General features: G+C 35.5%; 1 protein-coding gene across 9 annotated transcripts in view; it reads right to left on the reverse strand.

The window, feature by feature from the left end:
• The window catches only part of HERC2 (HECT and RLD domain containing E3 ubiquitin protein ligase 2), a 239,890-nt gene that overhangs the window by 187,866 nt on the left and 27,796 nt on the right, over window positions 1-24,228 (reverse strand). For all 9 annotated transcript variants that reach the window (XM_059180258.1, XM_059180255.1, XM_059180256.1 and 6 more), the window contains exon 4: window positions 11,991-12,128. In XM_059180258.1, coding sequence (XP_059036241.1) covers window positions 11,991-12,128 — 138 coding nt within the window. The remainder of the gene's footprint in view (window positions 1-11,990; window positions 12,129-24,228) is intronic.

A 24,228-nucleotide genomic window follows, 5' to 3' on the forward strand; every position in this document is an offset into this window, starting at 1 on the left:
AAAAGAAAAGCATTACATAATGATAAAAAGTAATTAAAAAAATAGTCCACCCAACAGAAGATATAACATTTATAAATATTTAGGCACCCAATGTAGGAAAAAATAAATATATAAAAGCACACCTCAACAAACATAAGGGAGAAAAAAAGTATCAGTACAGTAATAGCAGGGGACTTTAATATTCTACTTTCACCAATAAACAGATGATCCAGCCATAAAATTAATAAGGAAATATCACCTTAAACTATATATCAGACTAGATGGACTTAATAGATGTATACAGAAAAAAAAAAAAAAAAGAATACACTTTCTTGTCATGACAACATGGAAATTCTCTAGGACAGATCACATATTAGAGCATAAGAAAAGCCTTAATAAATTTAAGGATACCAAAATCACATCAAGCAACTGTTCCAACCAAACTAGAAATCAATTATAAGAAAACTGCAAAATTCACAAATATGTGAAGATTAAACAACATGGTACTTGGCAACCAATGGGTCAATCAAGAAATCAAGAGGAAACAGAAAATACCTTGACACAAATGAAAAGAAAAATACAGCCTACCGGGCACCTGGGTGGCTCAGAGGGTTAAGCCTCTGCCTTCGGCTCAGGTCATGGTCTCAGGGTCCTGGGATCGAGTCCCACATCGGGCTCTCTGCTCAGCAGGGAGCCTGCTTCCTCCTTTCTCTCTCTCTGCCTGCCTCTCTACCTGCTTGTGATCTCTGTCTGTCAAATAAATAAATAAAATCTTTAAAAAAAAAAATACAGCCTACCAAAACTTACAGGTTACAGCAAAAGCAGTTCTAAAAGAGAAGGTCACAGAGATAAATGCCTACATCAAGAAACAAGATACATATCAAATAATCTAACTTCACACCTCAAGGAACTACAAAAAGAACAAATGAAGGATAAAGTTAGTAGAAGGAAAAAAAAAACAAGAATAATGAAATAGGTAATAAAAAGACAATAGAAAATATCAATGAAATCAAGAACCGGTTCTTTGATAAGAAAAATGAAATTGACAAACAGGTAGCTAAAGTCACCAAGAAAAAAAAGAGAGAACTCAAATAAAATAAGAAATGAAAGAAGACTTGTTAATTTTAGCCATTCTGACTGGTGTGAGGTGATATCTCATTGTGGTTTTGATTTGTATTTCCCTGATGCCGAGTGATATGGAGCAGCACTTTTTCATGTATCTGTTGGCCATCTGGATGTCTTTTTTGCAGAAATGTCTGTTCATGTCTTCTGCCTATTTCTTGACTGGATTATTTGTTCCTTGGTGTTGAGTTTGCTAAGTTCTTTATAGATTTTGGACACTAGCCCTTTATCTGATATGTCGTTTGCAAATATCTTCTCCCATTCTGTCAGTTGTCTTTTGGTTTTGTTAACTGTTTCTTTTGCTGCGCAAAAGCTTTTGATTTTTTTTTCTCTAGCTTCCTTTCTAGTCTTTTTTTTTTTTAATTTTTTATTTTTTATAAACATATATTTTTATCCCCAGGGGTACAGGTCTGCGAATCACCGGGTGAACACACTTCACAGCACTCACCAAAGCACATACCCTCCCCAATGTCCATAACCCCACCCCCCTTCTCCCAACACCCTCCCCCCAGCAACCCTCAGTTTGTTTTGTGAGATTAAGAGTCACTTATGGTTTGTCTCCCTCCCAATTCCATCTTGTTTCAATGATTCTTCTTCTACCCACTTAAGCCCCCATGTTGCATCACCACTTCCTCATATCAGGGAGATCATATGATAGTTGTCTTTCTCTAAAAGCTTTTGATCTTGCTGAAATCCTGATAGTTCATTTTTGCCCTTGCTTCCCTTGCCTTTGGCAATGTTCCTAGGAAGATGATGCTGCGGCTGAGGTAGAAGAGATTGCTGTCTGTGTTCTCTTCAAGGATTTTGATGGATTCCTTTCTCACATTGAGGTCCTTCATCCATTTTGAGTCTATTTTCATGTGTGGTGTAAGGAAATGGTCCAATTTCATTTTTCTGCATGTGGTTGTCCAATTTTCCCAACACCAATTATTGAAGAAGCTGTCTTTTTTCCATTGGACATTCTTTCCTGCTTTGTTGAAGATTAGTTGACCATAGAGTTGAGGGTCTATTTCTGGGCTCTCTAATCTGTTCCATTGATCTATGTGTCTGTTTTTGTGCCAGTACCATGCTGTCTTGATGATGACAGCTTTGTAATAGAGTTTGAAGTCCAGAATTGTGATGCCACCAACTTTGGCTTTCTTTTTCAATATTCCTTTGGCTATTCGAGGTCTTTTCTAGTTCCATATAAATGTTAGAATTATTTGTTACATTTCTTTGAAAAAGATGGATGGTACTTTGATAGGAATTGCATTAAATGTGTAAATTATTTTAGGTAGCACAGACATTTTCACAATATTTATTTTTCCAATCCAGGAGCATGGAACATTTTTCCATTTCTTTGTGTCTTCCTCAATTTCTTTCATGAGTACTTTATAGTTTTCTGAGTATAGATTCTTTGCCTCTTTAGCTAGGTTTATTCCTAGGTATCTTATGGTGTTGGGTGCAATTGTAAATGGGATTGACTCCTTAATTTCTCTTTCTTCTGTCTTGTTGGTGTAGAGAAATGCAACTGATTTCTGTGCATTGATTTTATACCCTGACACTTTACTGAATTCCTGTACAAGTTCTAGCAGTTTTGGAGTGGAGTCTTTTGGGTTTTCCACATAGAAGTCCTGAGGCTAGGACTTCTAGTACTATGTTGAATAGCAGTGGTGATAATGGACATCCCTGCTGTGTTCCTGACCTTAGCGGAAAAGCTTTCAGATGTTAGCGAGGATGCAGAGAAAGGGAACCCTCCTACACTGTTGGTGGGAATGCAAGCTGGTGCAACCATTCTGGAAAACAGTGTGGAGGTTCCTCAAAAAACTGAAAATAGAGCTACCCTATGACCCAGCAATTGCACTAGTGGGTATATATCCTAAAGATACAAACATGGTGCTCTGAAGGGACACGTGCACCCGAATGTTTATGGCAGCAATGTCCACAATAGCCAAACTATGGAAAGAACCTAGATGTCCATCAACAGATGAATAGATAAAGAAGATGTGGTATATATACACAATGGAATACTATGCAGCCATCAAAAGAAATGAAATCTTGCCATTTGCGATGACGTGGATGGAACTAGAGGGTATCATTCTTAGCGAAATAAGTCAAGTGGAGAAAGACAACTATCATATGATCTCTCTGATATGAGGAAGTGGTGATGCAACATGGAGGGTTAAGTCGGTAGGAGAAGAATAAAGAAACAAGATTGGATTGGGAGGGAGACAAACCTTAAGTGACTCTTAATCTCACAAAACAAACTGAGGGTTGCTGGGGGGAGGGGATTTCAGAGAAGAGGGGTGGGGTAATGGACCTTGGGGAAGGTATGTGCTATGGTGAGTGCTGTGAAGTGTGTAAACCTGGCGATTCACAGATCTGTACCCCTGGGGATAAAAATATACTATATGTTTATAAAAAATAAAAAATTTTAAAAATAAATAAATAAATAAATTTTTAAAAAAAGAAATGAAAGAAGAGCTATTACAACTGATATTACAGAAATACAAAAATTGTAAGAAACTACTACGAACAATTATACACCAACAAACTATACAACCCAGAAGAAATGGACAAATTCCTAGAAACATACAACTTTCCAAAACTGAATGAGAAAGAAACAGAAAATATGAAAAGGAGATTTAATCAGTAATAAAAACCTCCCCGCCTGAGTGATTCAGTAGGTTAAGCATCTCTCTTCAGCTCAGGTCATGATCCCAGGGTCCTAGGATCAAGCACCACATCAGATTCCTTACTCAGTCCCTCTCCTTCTGCCTGTCACTCCCCCTTTGCGCTCTGTCAAATAAATAAATAAAACCATTAAAAAAAAAAAAATCAGAAACAGATGGCTTCACTGTTGAATTCTGCTAAACATTCAAAGGAGAATTAATACCAACCCTTCTCAAACTCTACCAAAAAACTGAGGAGGAGAGAACACTTCCTAATTCATTTTATGAGACCAGAATTACTGATCTCAAAGCAAGATAATGACACCAGAAGAGGAAAAAAAAATAGTTACAGGCCAATTTCCCTAACTAACATATACACCAAAATCCTCAGAAATTAGCAAACTGATTTTGTCAATACATTAAAAGGGTGCTACTTCATGATCAATTGGGATTTAGTCCCAGGGACACAAGGATAGTTCAATACCCACAAACCAATCAATATAATATACAAAATGAAAAATAAAATCATAATATAAAATAAAAAGAAAAAATAAAATCATAATATAAAATAAAATTAAAATTAAAATCATAATATAAAATAAAATAAAAATCATATGATAATTTCAATAGATGCAGAAAAAGCATCTGACAAAATTCAACATCCATTTAAGATAAAAGTTCTCAACAAAGCAGGTATAGACAGAATGCACTTCCAAGATAATAAAGGCCATATATGACAAGCTCACAGCTAACACTGACTTAACACTGAAAAGCTGGAAGCTTTCCTTCGAAAATTAGGAACAAGACAAGGATGCTCACTCTGACCAATTTTATTCAACATAGTATTAGAAATCCTAACCAGAACATTTAGACAAGCAAAAAAAACAAAGATATCCAAACTGGAAAGAAAAAAATAAAATTGTCGTTATTTGCAAATGATATGATACATAGAAAATCCTAAAGTCCACAAAAAAAAAAAGAAAGAAAAACTGTTAGAGTTAATAAATTCAGTAAAGTAGCAGGATACACAATAAGGAGGGCACTTAATGTAATGAGCACTGGGTGTTAAATTATATGCAACTGATGTATCACTAAATTCTACCTCTGAAACTAATAATACATTTTATGCTAATTAATTGGCTTTGACTTTTTAAAAAATTAATTTTAGAAAAGCAGAATACAATTATCAATACACAAAAATCCTAGTCACTTCTATAAACTAATAATGAACTATCACAGAAAACAATCCCATTTATAACTACAACAAGAAGAACAAAATACCTAAGAATAAATTGAACAATGAAGGTCAAAGACCTGTAAAAAGTATAAGACAACGATGAAAAAAATTAAAGATGGTAACATGGAAAGATAATCCATGCTCATGGACTGGAAGAATTAATATTGTCAAAATGTCCACACTACTCAAAGCAATCTACAGATTCAAAATCCCTATCAAAATTTCAGTGGCATTTTTCACAGAAATAGAATGATCCTAATATTTATATGGAACCATAAAAGACCAAACAGCCAAAGCTATCTTGAGAAAAAAGAACAAAGCTAGAGGTATCACACCCCCTAATTTCAAACTATAATACTATGGTAATCAAAACAGTATGGCACTGGCATAAAAACACACAAATCAATGGAACAGAATAGAAAGTCCAGAAATAAACCCACACATGTATGGTCAATTAATTTACAACAAAGGAGCCAAGAATATACAATGGGGAAAGGATAGTCTCTTTAGTAAATCTTATTGGAAAAACTGGACAGACACATGCAAAAGAATGAAACTGGACCACTATCTTATATCACACACAAAAACTGACTCAAATGGCTTAAAAACTTAAACATAAGACCTGAAACCATAAAAATCCTAGAATTCAACATTGATGGTAAGCTTCCTGACACAAATCTTAGCAATGATTTTTTTCAATCTGATACCAAAAGCAAGAGTAAACAAGTGGGACTCAACAAACTAAAAAGCTTCTGCAGAGCAAAGGAAACCATCAATAAAATGAAAAGGCAACCTACCAAATGGGAGAAAATATTTGCAAATGATGTATCTGATAAGGGATAAAAGGTTAACATCCAAAATACATTAAAAAAAAAATTCTAAAACTCAATAGCAAAAAAAAAAAAAAATCCAATTAAAAATGAGAAGGGAAGGGCACCTGGGTGGCTCAATTGGTTAAGCCACCTGATCCTTTGGCTCAGGTCATGAACCTGGAATCCCAGGATCAAGTCCCAGGTCAGGCTCCCTGCTCAGTGGGGAATCTGCTTCTCCCTCTGACCCTACCCCCCTCTTATGCTCTCTCTCAAATAAATAAATAAGATTTTTGTTTTTTAAGATTTATTTATTTATTTATTTGACAGAGAGATCACAAGTAGACAGAGAGGCAGGCAGAGAGAGAGAGAAGCAGGCTCCCTGCCGAGCAGAGAGCCCGACATGGGACCCGATCCCAGGACACCGAGACCATGACCCGAGCCAAAGGCAGGGGACCAACCCACTGAGCCACCCAGGCGCCCCAGTAAGATATTTTTTTAAATTTTTTTTTAAAAAAAAGAGGAACTAAATAAACTAAGATACTATATATCTGTACCTATATCTATTATACCTCATTTTTAAAAAAGGAAAAATGAAAGTCACAGGCATCTTTGTAATGTAACAAAAGATCTAACATTCTTCCCTTTGAATTTTGGGTTGTTAAAGAAGGGGTGGGGTTGAAAACTTCCCAAATTCAACAAGATGTAAATCTACAAATCCAAGAAGGTGAGCACATCTGAACAGGATGAAATCAAAGAAATCCAAATAAAGACACAGCATAATTAAACTAAAAACAAAGAAAATATCTTAAAAGCAGCCAGAGAAAAACACTTTAAATATGGTAGAGTAAGTGGTGATGCAACATGGAGGCTTAAATGGGTAGAAGAATAAATGAAACAAGATGGGATTGGGAGGGAGACAAACCATAAGTGACTCTTAATCTCACAAAACAAACTGAGGGTTGCCGGGGGGAGGGGGTTGGGGAGAAGGGGGTGGGATTATGGACATTGGGGAGGGTATGTGATTTGGTGAGTGCTGTGAAGTGTGTAAACCTGGTGATTCACAGACCTGGGGATAAAAATATATGTTTATAAAAAATATATGTTTATAAAAAATAAAAAATAAAAAAAAAAAATATGGTAGAGTAATAACAATTCATGTAAGAGCAAATTTTTCATCAGAAACCCTGGAGGACTAGTGAAAGCAACAAAATATTTTTGAAGTGATGAAAAAAGAATCATCAACCTAGAATCCTAAATCTAGCAAAAATGTCCTTTAGGAATGAAAGGAAAATCAAATATTCTCAAGTAAAGGAAAACTAAGAAAATACATCATCAGTAGACCCACACTAAAAGAATGGCTAAAGGAAGTTCTCTAAACAGAATGGCAACAATAAAAGGAAAACCTTGGAGCTCAGGAAGGAAGAACACTGTAAGTAACACAGGGGTGAATACAATAGGCTTTTCTTCATCCCTTGACTTTTCTAAATTATATCTGAAGCTTTAGCAAAAAATGCTAAATGTGGTTATAAACATATGCAACAAAAATATTTAGGGAAATCTCTTGAGCAGAAAGGAATAGAGATTAAGAATAAGATTTCCATGTGTCAACCAAACTGGTTAAATGACACAACCAGCAAAATGTGCTTAGTTATGTATATATAATGTATTTGACAAATCACTAAAAAGGCTACATCAAAAAAATAAACTTAAAAACACTACAGATAAATCAAAATGGAATTCTAAAAATAGTCAAGTAAACCAGAGGGAGGCAGTATAAACAACACAAAAATGAAAAAAACAGAGCAAACAGAAAACAAAACAGCAGTCTTAAACTCTAATTTATCAAAAATTACATGAAATTCAATGCAAACAGTCTAAATATTCCAATTAAAAGACAGACATTGGTAGAGTGGACTAAAAACATATGACCCAACTATATGCTATCTACAAGAAAGTGACTTCAAATAGGCAAAATAAAAGTAAATGCATAAAGGGGTGCCTAGGTGGCTCAGTTGGTTAAGCACGGACTCTTGATCTCAGCTCAGGTCTTGATTTCAGGGTCATGAGTTTCAAGCCTTGTGCTAAGCTCCATGCTGGGTGCGGAGCCTACTTTAAAAAAAAAAAAAAAAGTAAATGGATAGAATTAACAAAAAGCATACAAGCAAAAATCAAAGGAAAGCAAGAATGGGTATATTAATGTCAAATAAAGCAGATGTCAGAGCAAAGATAATTACCAGGAATATAAAGCAATATTAAAAATAAGAAAATGGTCAATCCACCAATAAGACATAACAACTCTAAATGTACGTGCACCAAACAGCAAAAGATGTGACAAAAAAAAACAACTATATAGTCTTAGAGTTGGAGACCTAACATTTCTCTCAACAGCTGACAGAACAAGAGAATAAGGAGACAGAAAATTAGCAAGGTTATAAAAAAACACAACACCATAACCAACAGGATCTAATCAACATTTAGAACACTCCAGCCAACAGCAGAATATACAACCATTCAGATTGTGTATACACAAATACACAAATATCAAAACAGATCATATCCTGGGCACAAAACAAACCTCAACAAATTTAAAATAAGTGAAATCATACAGAGTATGTTCTCCGAAACAATGAAAAGAAACTAGAACTCAGTAACAGAAAATACTGAGAAAATTACCAAACTCTTGGGAACTAAACAACACACTCTTAAATAATCCATGGGTCAGAGAAAGAGGAAGATCAAAAAAATACGGACCTGAATAAAAAGGCAAATAGAATACATTAGAATGTGTGTGGCAGGGGAAGCTAAAGCAATCATGAGAGAAATGCATAGTACTAAATGGGTCACTTGAAAAGTGGGAAACTTTCAAATCAATAAATATAAGCTCCCATCTCAGCAATCTAAGAAAAAAAACTAGCAAAATAAACCAAAAAGTTAGCAGAAAGATGGAAATAATTCAGAGCAGAAACTATGAGAATGAAAATGGAAAAATAGAGAAAAATCAATGAGACAAAGAACTGATTCCTGCAAAAGATCAATAGAACTGTTATACCTCTACGCAGGACTGACAAAACACAAAAAAAAGAATAAACATAAATTACCAATATCAAGAAAGAAACAGGATCTACATATAATTAGAAGATACTAGGAAAAAACTCCACACATATAAATTATACAACTTAGACAAAATGGACTGATTCTTTAAAAAATACAAACTACCTCAATTCAGCAAATATGAAACAGATCATTTAAATTGCTGTACAACTATTGAGAAACCTGAATTCATAATTTTAAGAATCCCAAAAGGTAAATCACAAGGTCCGTATTGCTTCACTGGAGAATGTTACCAAACATTAAAATAGAATTAATACAGATTCTAAACAAATGCTTCTGGAAAAAAGAAAAAGAGCTACTTCACAATTCATTTTAAGAGACTAGTATTAGCATGATATCAAAACCAGAGACAGTACAACAAAAAAAAAGTACAGAATATTGTTCTCGGGGCGCCTGGGTGGCTCAGCGGGTTAAGCCGCTGCCTTCGGCTCAGGTCATGATCTCAGAGTACTGGGATGGAGCCCTGCATCGGGCTCTCTGCTAGGCAGGGAGCCTGCTTCCCCCTCTCTCTCTGCCTGCCTCTCTGCCTACTTGTGATCTCGCTCTGTCAAATAAATAAATAAAATATTTAAAAAAAAAGAATATTGTTCTCATGAATATAGGCACAAAATCCTTATCAAAATATTCATAAGTAGAATTAAGCAACATATAAAAAGAATTATACATCATGACCAAGAGGTTTATTCCATGATTGCAAAGCTGATTTAACAGTCAAAAACCAGACCCTTCATATTAATAAAACTAAATGGAAAAAAAAATCATCAAGTGTACATCAAGTGATGTACAAAAAGCATTTGACAAAGTTCAACACTTACTCTTGATAAAACCTCTCAGGAAACCAGAATAGATACGAACTTCCTCACCTTTATAAAAAGCATCTACAAAAACTTACGTTAATGTTATACTTAACAATGAAAAGACTGACTATTTTCCCCCTAAGATAGGAATAAAGTAAGGTTATTCTCCCACTCTTAAAGAACATAGTAAAGAAGTTCTAGCCAGAGCAGTAAGGCAAAAAAAAAATTGAATAGAAGGCAAATGGATTGAAAAGGGAGAAATAAACTGTCTATATAGAAAATTTTTTTAAAAAATTTCCTAGTCAATTCAGCAAGGTTGCAGGACACAAGACAAACATAAAAAAAAACTGTATTTCTATATACTAGAAATGAATACATAGGTATTAAATTACCAAAAAGTTATTTAAATATTTTTTAATTTAACAATTTATATGGAAAGGCAAAGGAACTAGAATTGCTAGAACAATAATGTAAAAAGAAGAAAATGGGAAGAACCAACCTATCCAATTTCAAGACTTACTCTTAGCTATAATAATAAAGACTGTGGTGTGGGCAGAGAGATATGTGGATTACTAGAACAGAAATGAGAAATAGAACACACAAGTATACCCAACTTATTCTTGACAAAGGTGCAGAAGTAATTCCATAGTAGAAAGTTAGCCTGATTCAAAAAAAAAAAAAAAAATGGTGTTGGAGTAGTTATTGTAAGCATACAAAAAAAACCTTGACCTAAACCTTACATTGCACACAAAATTTAACTCAAATGAACAGGAACATATATGAAAAACATAAAACTACAAACTTTTAGGAAAAAGCACAGGGCAAAATCTTCAGGCTCTAGGGCGAGGCAAAGAGGAGGAGGAAGAAGCAGGGGAAGGGGAGGAAGAAGAAAAAGGAGGAGGAAGAGGAAGAAGCAAAGTCCACACTGAAGTTTATCAAAACTTTACAATTGCTGCGCTTAAGACACTGCTGAGAGGATGAAAAGATGGGCTATGAACTGAGAGAAATTATTTGCAAACCATATCCAAGACAAAAGACTACTATCTGGAATATATGCAGAACCCCCAAAACACAAGATAAAGAAAAAGAAAAATCTAACTAGAAAATGGGCAAAAGACATGAACACTGAAGAGATACAGAGGTAAAGAGCCACAGGATATACCCCAAATTAAAACCACAATGAGGTATCACCACACACTTAACAGAATGGCTAGAATTTTTTAAAAAGTGACAACGCCAAATGATGAATAGGACACAGAGAAACAGAATCATTCATAAGTTGCCAGTAGGGATATAATCTGGTGTAGTCACTGTGGATAAATTCACCAGGTCCTTAAAAACGTAAACAGAGAACTACCACATGATCCAGCAACTCTACACCTGGGTATATACACAAATAACTGAAAGCAGAACTTGTGTATACTTACACTCATAGCAGCATTATTCAAAATAACTAAAAGGTGGGGGCGCCTGGGTGACTCAGTGGGTTAAAGCCTCTGCCTTCTGCTCAGGTCATAATCCCAGGGTCCTGGGATTGAGCCCCACAAGAGGCTCTCTGCTCAGTGGGAAGCCTGCTTCCCTTCCTCTGTCTCTGCCTGCCTCTCTGTCTACTTCTGAACTCTGTCTGTCAAATAAATAAATAAAATCTTTTTTAAAAAATTAGCTAAGAGGTGGAAGCAACATAAATGCCCATCCATGGATGAATGGATAAACAAAATGCAATATATACATATTATGGAATACTATTCAGTTTTTTTGTTTTTTGTTTCTTGTTTTTTTACTATTCAGTTTTTAAAAGGAAGGAAATTCTGACACATACTACAACATGGACAAGACTTGAAGACATTAGGCTAAATAATGAAATAAGCCAGACATAAAAAGACAAATACTGTATCACTGCACTTACACCAAGTAACTAGACTAGTGAGAATTCTAAAAACAGAAAGTAAAATTGTAGTCTCCAGGGGCTGAGTAGAGAAGAAAGAGGAGTTACCATTTAGTAAGTACAGAGTTTCATTTTGGAAAGATGAAAAGGTTTTGGAAGTGGATGGTGATGGTGATTACAAAACAAGGTGAACATCTTAAATGTCCTTGAATTGTATACATAAAAATAATTGAAATGGTAAATTGTAGGTCATGTAGAGTTTACCATAATATCAAAAGATTTTCAGTTAAATTTTTAAGAAGTCCATAACAACAACAAAAAAAATTCATTTATGGTATCTAGAAAAGAAGTGCCAGATCAAGCTTTTCAAAGTATTAGAATCTCAGTTTGTAATACCTGGTTGCTTGCCCCATACCCAGCTCTCTAGGATTAATTTGGCCCTACATGCAGGTGCAGGAGTTTCTTCTTCATCTTTTTTCTCTTTGTCATTCAGATCTTCTTTCTTTGTTCCACTTTGAGTATCAACACCATCATCTGGAAAATCAAAAATTTTTAAAAATCTATTAAATTCCTTTTCAGAACGTAACATCCACTCATCAGTCTCTTCGCAAATATCCCTCCTAGAAATGGAAAGGTTAAGTTACAATATACATTATTAGTTGAATATTTGATGATTAAAAGAAAACAATATGAGTCATCACCACAAAGATACAGTGTGATTTATGAAGTAATGAATAGTTTAGTGGCCCTTTAATAAAGAAATCAATTTATCATTCAAATTCTTCTTTGAAGCAGGTCTCCTAAAGTATTCCATTAATTTCCTATTACATTTCACTACTAACAAACTTGGTCTTTGATATTACCTAACTGAATTTCATATGAACTGCTTTTATCCAGTGATCCCCAATTGCGGTATCCAAAAGAGAGGAGGATGTGAAAGGGTAGCATGATTCAAAAACCATTTTTAACTCTATATATTACCATACTCCACCAACTGAGAACCACTGCTACACAGAATCACTGCCATTGACAAAATATAATTCAGAGCATTCAGACACACAAAAAGGCTGAACACCAGACTTTGAGCCACTGACAATTTAAAGTTTCAGTCAAGAACAAATGTCATGAAACTCCTTACGTACAGCAAATAAAGACAGAACCTAACCTTGAAGTATAAATGTGTCCTATCCTAGAATGCCCTTACTAAATGAATTATTTTCTAAATGAAAGAAATAAACATCTAAATCTGTAAAAGGGATTATATCATATTACAAACAGTAAGAAGTATCTAAAATTAACTGAAACCAACAAGTAACAAATATTAAGGAACTCCTGCAATTTATAAGAGAAATACCAGATATCAAACAGAAGGAATCCCAAATAACTAATGCTATGAAGAGATACTCAAATTCTGTTTAGAAAAATTTAAATTAAAACAATGAAATATTACTTTACATTCACCAAATAGACAATTGTTGGCTCCAAAACAGGAATTTTTTCCCATTTCATCTGGTTTTATTCACTGATAAAACCCAAGTGCCTAGAACAACACATGCCCAGAAGTAAGCTTTCAATGATCTGTTTGATAATTAAATAATGTCAAATAATTGGAGCCAGGGACATAAACCTTCAGGCACAACTGGCCAAAGGGGTGGACCCCATATAACTAGACTGGACAGCAATCAACTGAGTTACATACAAGGTCCTCTAATCCCTTCCAGGGGCTATGCTCACAAAATTCCCATACAGGCCCACAATTAGAAGAATGCAGAGGGCAGAAACCCACAGCAATCCAATGTACTATGAATGTGACTTTAAAATACAGTACTAGGGGCGCCTGGGTGGCTCAGTGGGTTAAGCCTCTGCCTACAGCTCGGATCATGATCTCAGGGTCCTGGGATCGAGCCCCACGTTGGGCTCTTTGCTCAGTGGGGAGCTTGCTTCCCCACTCTCTCTCTCTGCCTGCCTCTCTGCCTACTTGTATTCTCTCTCTCTCCATTAAAAAAAAAAAAAAATACAGTACTGAATAGCAAAGGGACAAACTCGGGCTAAGGAACCATACATTCCATTAACGCAATCTAAAAATGCATGCATTTAACACTAGAATGTTTCATAATGATACACAAACACATTAGAAAGGAAAACATTTTTTTAAAGATTTTATTTATGTATTTGAAAGACAGAGAATAAGAGAGAGACAGAGCACAAGACGGGGAGGGTCAGAGGGAGAAGCAGACTCCCCACCAAGCAGGGAGCCTGATGTGGGACTCAATCCCGGGACTCCAGGATCATGACCTGAGCCAAAGGCAGTCAGTCGCCCAACCAACTGAGCCACCCAGGCACCCAAAAAGAAAGGAAAACATTTTAAAAGATGGAGTTGAAATGGTGTGCCAGGAACTATGAAGCTGATTAACTTAACCCGCAGTTCCTGAAGCTGAAGAAAGGACCTCTGTCACTGGTACACATCAGGTGTCCCATTCTTTCAACTTCCTATGACTAACAGTACCTCTACTATTTACAGAAATATCCAACTGGGCATTAAATACAGATTTTTTGGTAATATGTTCAAGTCCTAACTTCCTGTACCTATGAGTGTGACCTTATTTGCAAATAGGGGATTTTCAGATGATCAAATTAAGACGTCATAAGGGTAGGCCCTAATCCAATATGACCGGTGTCCTTACAAAAAGAATGAATTTGAACACAGACAGACATACACAGAGGAAAGACAATGTGAAGACATGGGGAAAAGGCAGCCATCGAGAAGGACAAAGGCTTGGAACACAGCCTTTTCTCATAACCTTCAAAAGGATGCAATCCTGCTGACACCTTGATTTTAGACCTGTAGTCCCCAGAACTGTGAGACAATACGTTTCTGTTGTTTAAGATTTCCCAGCCTGTAGCACTCTGTTACAACAGCCCTAGGAAACTAATACAAATACTCCTTCTTAGCACTCTCAGAGACATCTTCACCAAGAGGCTTTAGGAAGTTCATCTCATGTACCCTGGAGTCTCTGGACCACCTGTGATGACATGTTGCCTACAGGATTCAGCTGCAGGAAAAAAACTGCCCTTCCCAGACAAATGCTATTTACCATTAGTGGAAAATGCTAACCATATACTCAGCTTTCCGGGAAACAAAGGCTCTCAAAGACCTGAGCCTATAACCCTCCACACACTCAGCTCCCCACTACACTTTGGGTCATGAAAGCAGCATCCTACAAGCTTGATTTAAAAAAAAAAAAAAAAAAAAAAAAAAAAGACCCAATCACAAGCTATCTTTAAAAAACTCATTAATAGGGGCGCCTGGGTGGCTCAGTCAATTAAGCGTCTGCCTTCGGCTCAGGTCATGATCCCAGGGTCCCAGAATTGAGCCCTGTATCAGGTTCCCTGCTCAGTGGGGAGCCTGCTTCTCCCTTTCCCTCTGCCTGCCACTCTGCCTGCTCATGTTCTCGCTCTGCCTACTTGTGCACTCTCTCTCCCTCTGTCAAATAAATAAATAAATAAATAGATTTTTAAAAAGAAAAATAAAAAACTCATTTATATACAATGATACAAAGCAATTAAATGTAAATGAGTAGAAAAAATAAATAACAAGAAACACTAATGAAAGAAAGTTGAAACGGCTATATTAATGAAACAAAACAAATTCCACAGCAAAGAAAATTACCAGAGATAAACAGGAGTAACACATAGTAATAAAGGGGTAAATTCACCAACATGTGTATGAAGTCAACAGTAACACCTCAAAACACAAACTGAGAACTGAATAGAAAGATGGACAAATCCACAATTATATTAGAGATATCAACACTACCCTCTCAGTAACAGAACAAGTAGAAAGAAAACCAGCAAAATTAAGGAACTGAACATCATGATCATCAATCAAAAGGATGCAATCAACATTTTACACATTGAGCCACCCAACTACAGTAGAATATCACTCCTTTTTTTTTTCCTAAAAGATTTTATTTATTTATTTGACAGAGAAAGAGACAGCAAGAGAGGGAACACAAGCAGAGGGAGTAGGAGAGGGAGAAGCAAGCTCCCTGCTAAGCAGGGAGCCCAATGTGGGGCTCAATCCCAGGACTCTGGGATCATGACCCAAGCCAAAGGTAGACGCATAACAAATGAGTCACCCAAGCACCCCAAGAATATCATTCTAAAGAAAAGTGACACCTTGATTTCAAGATTTGTATCCTCTAGAATGGTGAAGTACATATTGACTATTCACCAAGACAACACCACATCTTAGGTCATAAAACAAATCTTAACAAATTTAAATGAGTTGAAATCAACCACATTAAACCTATGTCCTCTCCATATGCCATTAAACTAGAAATCAATAACAGAAAGACGACTAGACAATGTCAAAAGACTTGGAAATTAAACAACACATTTCAAAGTAATGCACAGGTCTCAGCAGAAATGTAATTAAATATTAAATAAATAAATAAATGTTTTTAATTGAACGAAAATACATCAAAATATGTAGGGAGCACTTAAAATACTGCTTATAGGGAGAATTTGTATTATTAAAAGTTTATGTTAACAAAGAAAAAAAGGTCTGAAGTCTACAATCTAAACTTCTACCTTAAGAAACTAGAAAGAGAAAAGCAAAAGAAACCAAAAGCAAGCAGTAAGAGGGGAATAAGAACAGAAATAAATAAAACTGAAAACAGAAAAACAGAAAATAAATCAATGAAACTAAGCTGATTTGTTGAAAAGATCAATAAAATTGATAAATCTTGCATAAGACTACTGGTGGGGGGGAGAGAAACACAGTAATTAAAACAAGAATGAACAAAGGCTATTTCTACAACCTGTGAGGATACTAAAAGGAAAAAAGAATACATCAACTCTAGGGACGCCTGCGTGGCTCAGTTGGTTGGATGACTGCCTTCGGCTCAGGTCATGATCCTGGAGTCCCGGGATCGAGTCCCGCATCGGACTCCCAGCTCCATGGGGAGTCTGCTTCTCTCTCTGACCTTCTCCTCATTCATGCTCTCTCTCACTGTCTCTCTCTCAAGTAAATAAATAAAATCTTTAAAAAAAAAAAAAAAAGAATACATCAACTCTAAACACATAAATTCAACAATTTAGTAGACATTGACCACAGAAACTCATCCAAGACGAACTGCATAAGCTAAATAGTATGATAACTATTCAAGAAATTTACTTCCGAGGGCGCCTGGGTGGCTCAGTGGGTTAAGCCGCTGCCTTCAGCTCAGGTCATGATCTCAGGGTCCTGGGATCGAGTCCCGCATCGGGCTCTCTGCTCAGCAAGGAGCCTGCTTCCCTCTCTCTCTCTCTGCCTGCCTCTCCATCTACTCTGTCAAATAAATAAATAAAAAATCTTTAAAAAAAAAAAAAGAAATTTACTTCCGAATTTAAAACCTTTTGAAATAGAAACCTCAAGACCCAGAAGATTTCAATGGAGAATTCAACTAAATACTTACAAAAGAAATTTATACCAATTCTACACAATCTCTCTCAGAAAATGGGAGGAGGAACATTTCCCAACTCGTTTTACAAAACCAGTAGACAAACAAGAGTACAGTTAACCTTTGAACAACAGGGGGGTTGGGGTGCCAATTCCCTGCCTGTTGAAAATCTGCACATAACTTTGGACTCCCCAAAAACTTAACTACAAATATAGCCTACTGTTGACCATAAGCCTTACTGATGACATAAATCACCAATTAACACAAATGTTTTGTATATGTATTCTATACTGTACCATTACAATAAAGTCAGCTACTGAAAAGAAAATGTCAGGAAAACCATAAGGAAGAGAAAATACATTTATAGTACTATAAATTATGTGCACAGAAGTGAACAGGCACAATTCAAACCCATATTGTTCAAGGTCAATCATACAGAAAATGCAGCTATAAATAAATATCCCTAATGAACATACATGCAAAATTCTCAACAGACTACTAGTAAACTGAATCCAACAATACATATAAAGAATAATACACTATAACCAAGAGAAGTATATCCCAGGAATACAATGCTGGTTCAATGTTTGTAAATCAATCAATGTAATCCCCAACAGAAATAAGAATCACTTGATACTAGTGATGTATAAAAAGCTTTTGACAATATGTATCATTCATTCAGGACAAAAGTTCTCAACAAATTAGGAAGAGATGAGAACTTCTTCAACCTGATAAAGAACATCTACAGAACTCTATAGTTCATCACACTTTATAATAAAAAAAAAAAAGAATCCTTTTCCCTTAAGATAAGGAGTAAGGTAAGGATGTCCATTCTCTTTATCCCTATTTGATATTGTACTGGAAGTCCTAGTTAAAGCAGTAAGATAAAAGAAGATAAAAACTGTTCCTCTTCACAAACTACATGATTGTCTTCAAGAAAATCCCAAGAGATCTACAAACAAACAAACACTGCCTTATGAGTTTAGCAAGATCATAGGAGACAAAATCAACACAAAAAAATGTAATAAACAGTACCAGCTACATACTGTTTTCTATGTAACAGATACAATGCAGAAATTACACCATATAATATCACCATACAGTTGGAAACCAAAAAAAATTTTAACATTTATAATAGCTCCAAAAGAAGTAAATTCTTGGGTACACACTATCAAAAACATAGCCCACTTAGGAAATGTATGCTGTATAGTACAAAATCCTGATGAAAGAAATAAAACACTACCTAAATAAATGAAGATATACTATGTTCATGAATTAAAAAACAAAATACAGCAATGATGTTAACTCTCCCCAAACTGATCTATAGATCTAGCACAATACCAAGCAAAAACCAAGCAAGAATTTTTTTGCTGGTATTAGATAAGCTGATTTTTCTTAAAGATCTTATTTATTTGAGAGCAAGGCAGGGAGCACAAGCAGGGTGAAGGACAGCGGTAGAAGCAGACTCCCCTGCTGAGCAGGGAGTCTGATGTAGGGCTCGATACTGGGACTCTGGGATCATGACCTGAGCTGAAAGCAGATGCTTAACCGAGTGAGCCACCCAGGCACCCTAGATAAGCTGATTCTAAAATGTACACTTAAGAGCAAAAACTAGAATAAATAAAACAACTACAAAAAGTAACAATAAAGTTGGAAGAAGCAATTTAATACTATAAAGTCACAGTAACAAAACCAATTTTAATACTATAAAGCCACAGTAATCAGTGTGCCATTAATAAAGAAACATACAAATAACTGGAAAGTCCAGGAATAATCACATACAAAAGGAGTCAATTAATTTTGACAAAATACAAAAGCAACTCAATGGAAAAAGGACAGTATTAGAAAAACTGGATATCCATATGAAAAATAAAAAATAGCTTCAACCCAAACCTTATACTTTATACAAAAGTTAACTCAAAATGAACCAAAGATCTAATAACAAAATGAAAAACTATAAAACTCTTAGTTAGAAGAGAATATAGGAAAAATCTTTGTTACCAAACACTAATAAAAAAAATTCTTATACATGAGACCAAAAACACAATTCATAAAAGAAAAAATTACAAAATACATATTAAGAGAATGAAAAATTAGGTACTAGACTTGAGAGAAAATATTTATAAATGATGTATCTGAGAAAGAACCTAGAACGAAAATACAAACCATAAAATATTCTCAAAACCAAACAAAAAGAAAACAAACAACCTAATTCACCAATTAATAAAAAGATGTTAACAGAAACTGCACCAAAAAGGATATAAGGATGAAAAATAACCACATGAAAGAGTATTCAATGTCATTTGCCATTAAGGTGATAAGCTCATACTACACGATGAGCTCATACACATAATTATAAGAACAGTTAAAATTAAAAGTGCCGATAATACCAAGCACTGACAAGGATACAGAGCAACAGGCACTAACACACAGTGCTAGAGGGAAGGCAAAATGATAAAGCCACTTTGAAAAACAAAATGGCAGTTTTGTATAAAATGAAAATTGCCCTTACCATATCGACCAACAATCACACTACTAGGTAATTTATCCTAGAGAAATGGAGACTATATCCATGAAAAATGTGTACAGAAATGTTAATAGCACCATTATTATAATTACAAAAAAATGGTAACAACCAAAATGTCCTTTAGTAGATAAATGGATAAATACACTGTCATATATTCAAAATATGGAATATTAGTAATAAAAAGAACTGCTGATACAACAATATGGATGAATTGTAAAGATGATAGAGGAGTAGGGGACCCTAGCTTCACCTGATTCCTGGAATTCAGCTAGATAGCTATCATTCTAAACACCTGTGAACTGAACTGGACATCTAAGAAGAATTGTTTTAATTCTACAAATAGAAAAGTGATCACATTTTCAAGGTAGGAGGTGCTGAGAAGTCAATCTGATGCAATAAATCACAAGATTAAACCATACGGGGAGGACCCTCTGCAAGCCCACTACCAGAAACTGATAGAGGAGTGGAGCGCAAAACCAGAACTTAACAAAAGTCGTATTGGGTGAGAGACGTCCCTGCCTGAAAAGTGCTCAGGTGGCAAAACTGACAGGTGGGAGAATGTGGTCTCAAGATCCCTGGGGTCATAAAAGAATGGGGGACCTGAGTGTGGCAGAGTTCCGAAGCATCAGAGTAGGGAAACCAGCTAGTCAGAGAGCCCAGGAGTGGGCATAAATCCTGAACTGCAGCACAGCTGGGCAACTGCTCTCTGGGCAGGAGCTCAGCAATTGACAGAACCAAGGGAAGACCTTCCTCCTTCCCCGGACAGGAGTGATGAGGTGAGGTGCATGCCAAAGGAGTCTGCTAAGTTTGGAGATTCAAACCAGAGGCCCATACCTATGATTAAAAAAACACTGTCAAAAACTCAGTGAACCCAGAGTGTGGAGGGAAAATCATGGAGACAAAAGTGATTGACTACTTTTCCTTGAGAGTGCATTGAAGAGTGGGGGCTTTCAACTCCTGGAGATGGGGTGCTGTCATTTTTATTTTCATCTTTAAAGTGGTGGGAAAAGCCTTCAGGGAACAAAAGTTACACAGAGCAATCTAGAGGTGCTTATACAGAGCCCAGCCCCCTGGCAAGAGGGAAGCAATTATGCCCCAGCAAAGACAACTGAGAATCAAAGCAACAAGTCCTTCCCCCAGAATATCAGCAAGAAAATCTGGCTAAGACCAAATTTACTGATTACACACAGAACTGAAAACTACAAAACTCCAGTGCTAAGGGAAAACTGTATATAGAATTTATAGCTTTTTTCCTCATGATTCTTTGTTTCAATTTTAACTTTTTTCTTTTACCTTTTCAATGGATTTCTTATCAACTCTCTTAACTTAACTTTCATTTTTACATTTACATTCATTTTATTTCTGTATATATGTGTGTGTTTTCCTTTACAATTTAAGGATGTAGTTTCTTCTGACAGACCAAAACATAATTGCTCTGTTCTGTTCACCTGACTACATTCTTTCTTTTATGTCTTTTTTAATTTTTATTTTATAGTTACATTCTATCCTTTCACTGTATTTAAATTTATGTATATAAATACATATATTTTTATATATTTACTTATAAATATATAAATATGTTTATATAAATTTATATAAAATTGTAAGTTTATATATAAATATATACATATATTTACATGGTATATGCATTTCATACACATAATATGCACATATATAATAATATATACATACACATTTAAATAATATACACATAAATATATATGTGTGTATACATATATATACACTTATATATACACACACACACACACACATTCTTTTGTATAACATATATATATATATTGCCTTTTTTGTTGTTGTTACTGGTTTCTGGTCTCTCATGCTTTGATTAGTGTGTAATTCTCTGGAGTCATTTCTATTTCAGTGTTTTGATCTCTCATTCCTCTATTCTTATCTGGACAGAATACCAAGACAAAAAAATCACCTTAAAAAAAGAAAAGAGGCCATATTGACTGCCAGGGACCTAATCAGAATGGATAGACGTGAAATGACAGAACCAGGGTTCAGAATAACAATTATAAAGATACTAGCTGGTCTTGAAAAAAGCTGTACGATTAGAGAATCCTTCCTGGAAAAATAAAAGAACTAAAATCTAATCAGGTTGAAATAAAAAAAGGCTGTTAATGAAATGCAATAAAAAATGGAAGCTCTAGGTGCTAGGATAAATGAGGCAGAAGAGAGAATAAGTTATACAGAAGACAAAAGATGGAGAATAAAAAGCTGAGAAAAGGAGAGATAAACAACCAATGGAGCACAAGGGGATAATTCAAAAGATAAGTGAACCATAAAGCAAAACCATATTAGAATAATTTGGGTCCCAGAAGAAGAGGAAAGAGAGCGAGAGAGATGAATAGAAGATATATTTAAGCAAAATATAGCTGAGAACTTCCCTAATCTGGGGAAGAAAACAGGCATTCAAGTCCAGGAGGCACAGAGAACCACCCTCAAAATCAATACAAATAGGTCAACAACTGGACATATAATAGGAACGTATAAAATCTTGCAAATTTCAGAGACAAAGAAAATCATGAAAGCAGCTTGGGAAAAGAGGCTCTTAACCTACAAGGGTAGAAACATAAGATTGGTAATATAACTATCCACAGAGGGGCCAGAAAGGACTGCCATGATGTAATTATTCGATGTGTAAATAGTAAAAATACACGGCCAAAATACTTTATCCAGCCAGCCTGTCATTCAGAATAAAAGGAGAGATAAAGAGCTTCCAGGACAAAGAGAAACTAAAGGAATTTGTGAACACCAAACCAGCCCTGCAAGAAATATTAAAGGAGCTCTGTTATTTGAAGAGAGGGCTCAAAAGTAAAATGCACCAGAAAAAAAAACAGAGACAATATACAGAAAGTAATTTTATATGTAATACAACGGCACTAAATTTATATCCTTCAACGGTTACACTGAGTGTAAATGTGTTAAATGCTCATTCAAAAGACAAAGGTATCAGACTGAATAAAAAAGCAAGACCCATCACTATGTGGTCTATAAGAGATACACTTGGAGCCAAAGACACCTCCAGATTGGAAGTGAAGGGGGGTATAAAAACTAAGAGCTTTTTCCCCTAAGATCAGGAACATGACAGGGATATCCACTCTCACCACTCCTGTTCAACATAGTCCTGGAAGTCCTAGCCACCTCAACCACACAATAAAACATAATAATAATAATAATAATAATAATAAAAGATATCCAGTCAGAAGAAGTCAAACTCTCACTCTTCATAGGTTACATGATACTGTGTGTGAAAAACACTAAAGACTCCATCCCAAAATTGCTGGATCCCATACAGGAATCCAGCAAAGCAGCAGGATATAAAATCAATGCACAGAAATCAGTTGCATTTCTATACACTAACAATGTTAACTGAAGAAAGAGAAATTAAGGAATCGATCCCATTCACAATTACACCAAAAATCACTAGATACCTAGGAATAAACCTAACCAAAGAGGTAAAAGATCTGTACTCTGAAAATTATAGAACACCTATGAAAGAAACTGAGGAAGACACAAAGAAATGGAAAAACATTCCATGCTCATGGATTGGAAGAACAAATATGGTTAAATATGGTTAAAATATCTATGCTACCTAGAGCAATCTACACATTCAATGCAATTCCTATCAAAACACCATCAACACTTTTCACAGAGCTGGAACAAACAAACCTAAAAATCTGTATGTTACCAGAAAAGACCCTGAATAGCCAAAAGAAGTTGAAAAAGAAAACCAAAGCTGGTGGCATCACAATTCCAGACTTCAAGCTGTCATCATCAAGATAGTACAGTACTGGCACAAAAAAAGACACACATATCAGTGGGACAGAATAGAGAACCCAGAAATGGACCCTCAACTCTATGGTCAACTCATCTTCAACAAGCAAGAAATAATATCCAATGGAAAAAAGACAGTCTCACCAACAAAAGGAGTTGGGAAAATTGGACAGCCACATGCAGAAGAATGAAACTGGACCATTTCCTTTTACCATACACAAAAACAGACTCAAAATGGATGAAAGACTGAAAATGTGAGAGAGGAATTCATCAAAATCCTAGAGGAGAACACAGGCAACCACCTCTGTAACCTCACCCACAGCAACTTCTTGCTAGACATGTCTCCAAAGGCAAGGGAAGCAAAGGCAAAAGTAAACTATTGGGACTTCATCAAGATAAAAAGCTTCTGCACTTCAAAGGAAACAGTCGACAAAACCAAAACACATCAACAGAATGGGAACAGATACTTGCAAACATCTTATTGATAAAGAGCTAATATAGTATCCAAGATCTATAAAGAACTCACACTCAACACTCAACACCCAAAAAATGAATAATCCAATCAAGAAGTGGGCAGAAGACATGAACAGACATTTCTCCAAAGAAGACATACAAATGGCCAACAGACATATGAAAAAATTCTCAACATCAGGGAAATCCAAATGAAAACTACAAAATACCACCTCACACCAATCAGAATGACTAAAATTAAGTCCGGAAACGATAGTTGTTGCTGAGGATCCACAGAACTCTTACACAGTTGGTAGGCATGCAGGCTGGTATAGCCACTCTGAAAAACAGTATGGAGGTTTCTCAAAAAGTTAAAAACAAAGCTAATAGGACCCAGCAATTACACTACTAGGTA

The sequence above is a fragment of the Mustela lutreola genome, chromosome 7 (genome assembly GCF_030435805.1).
Source record: "Mustela lutreola isolate mMusLut2 chromosome 7, mMusLut2.pri, whole genome shotgun sequence".
NCBI classification, from domain to species: Eukaryota; Metazoa; Chordata; class Mammalia; order Carnivora; family Mustelidae; genus Mustela; species Mustela lutreola.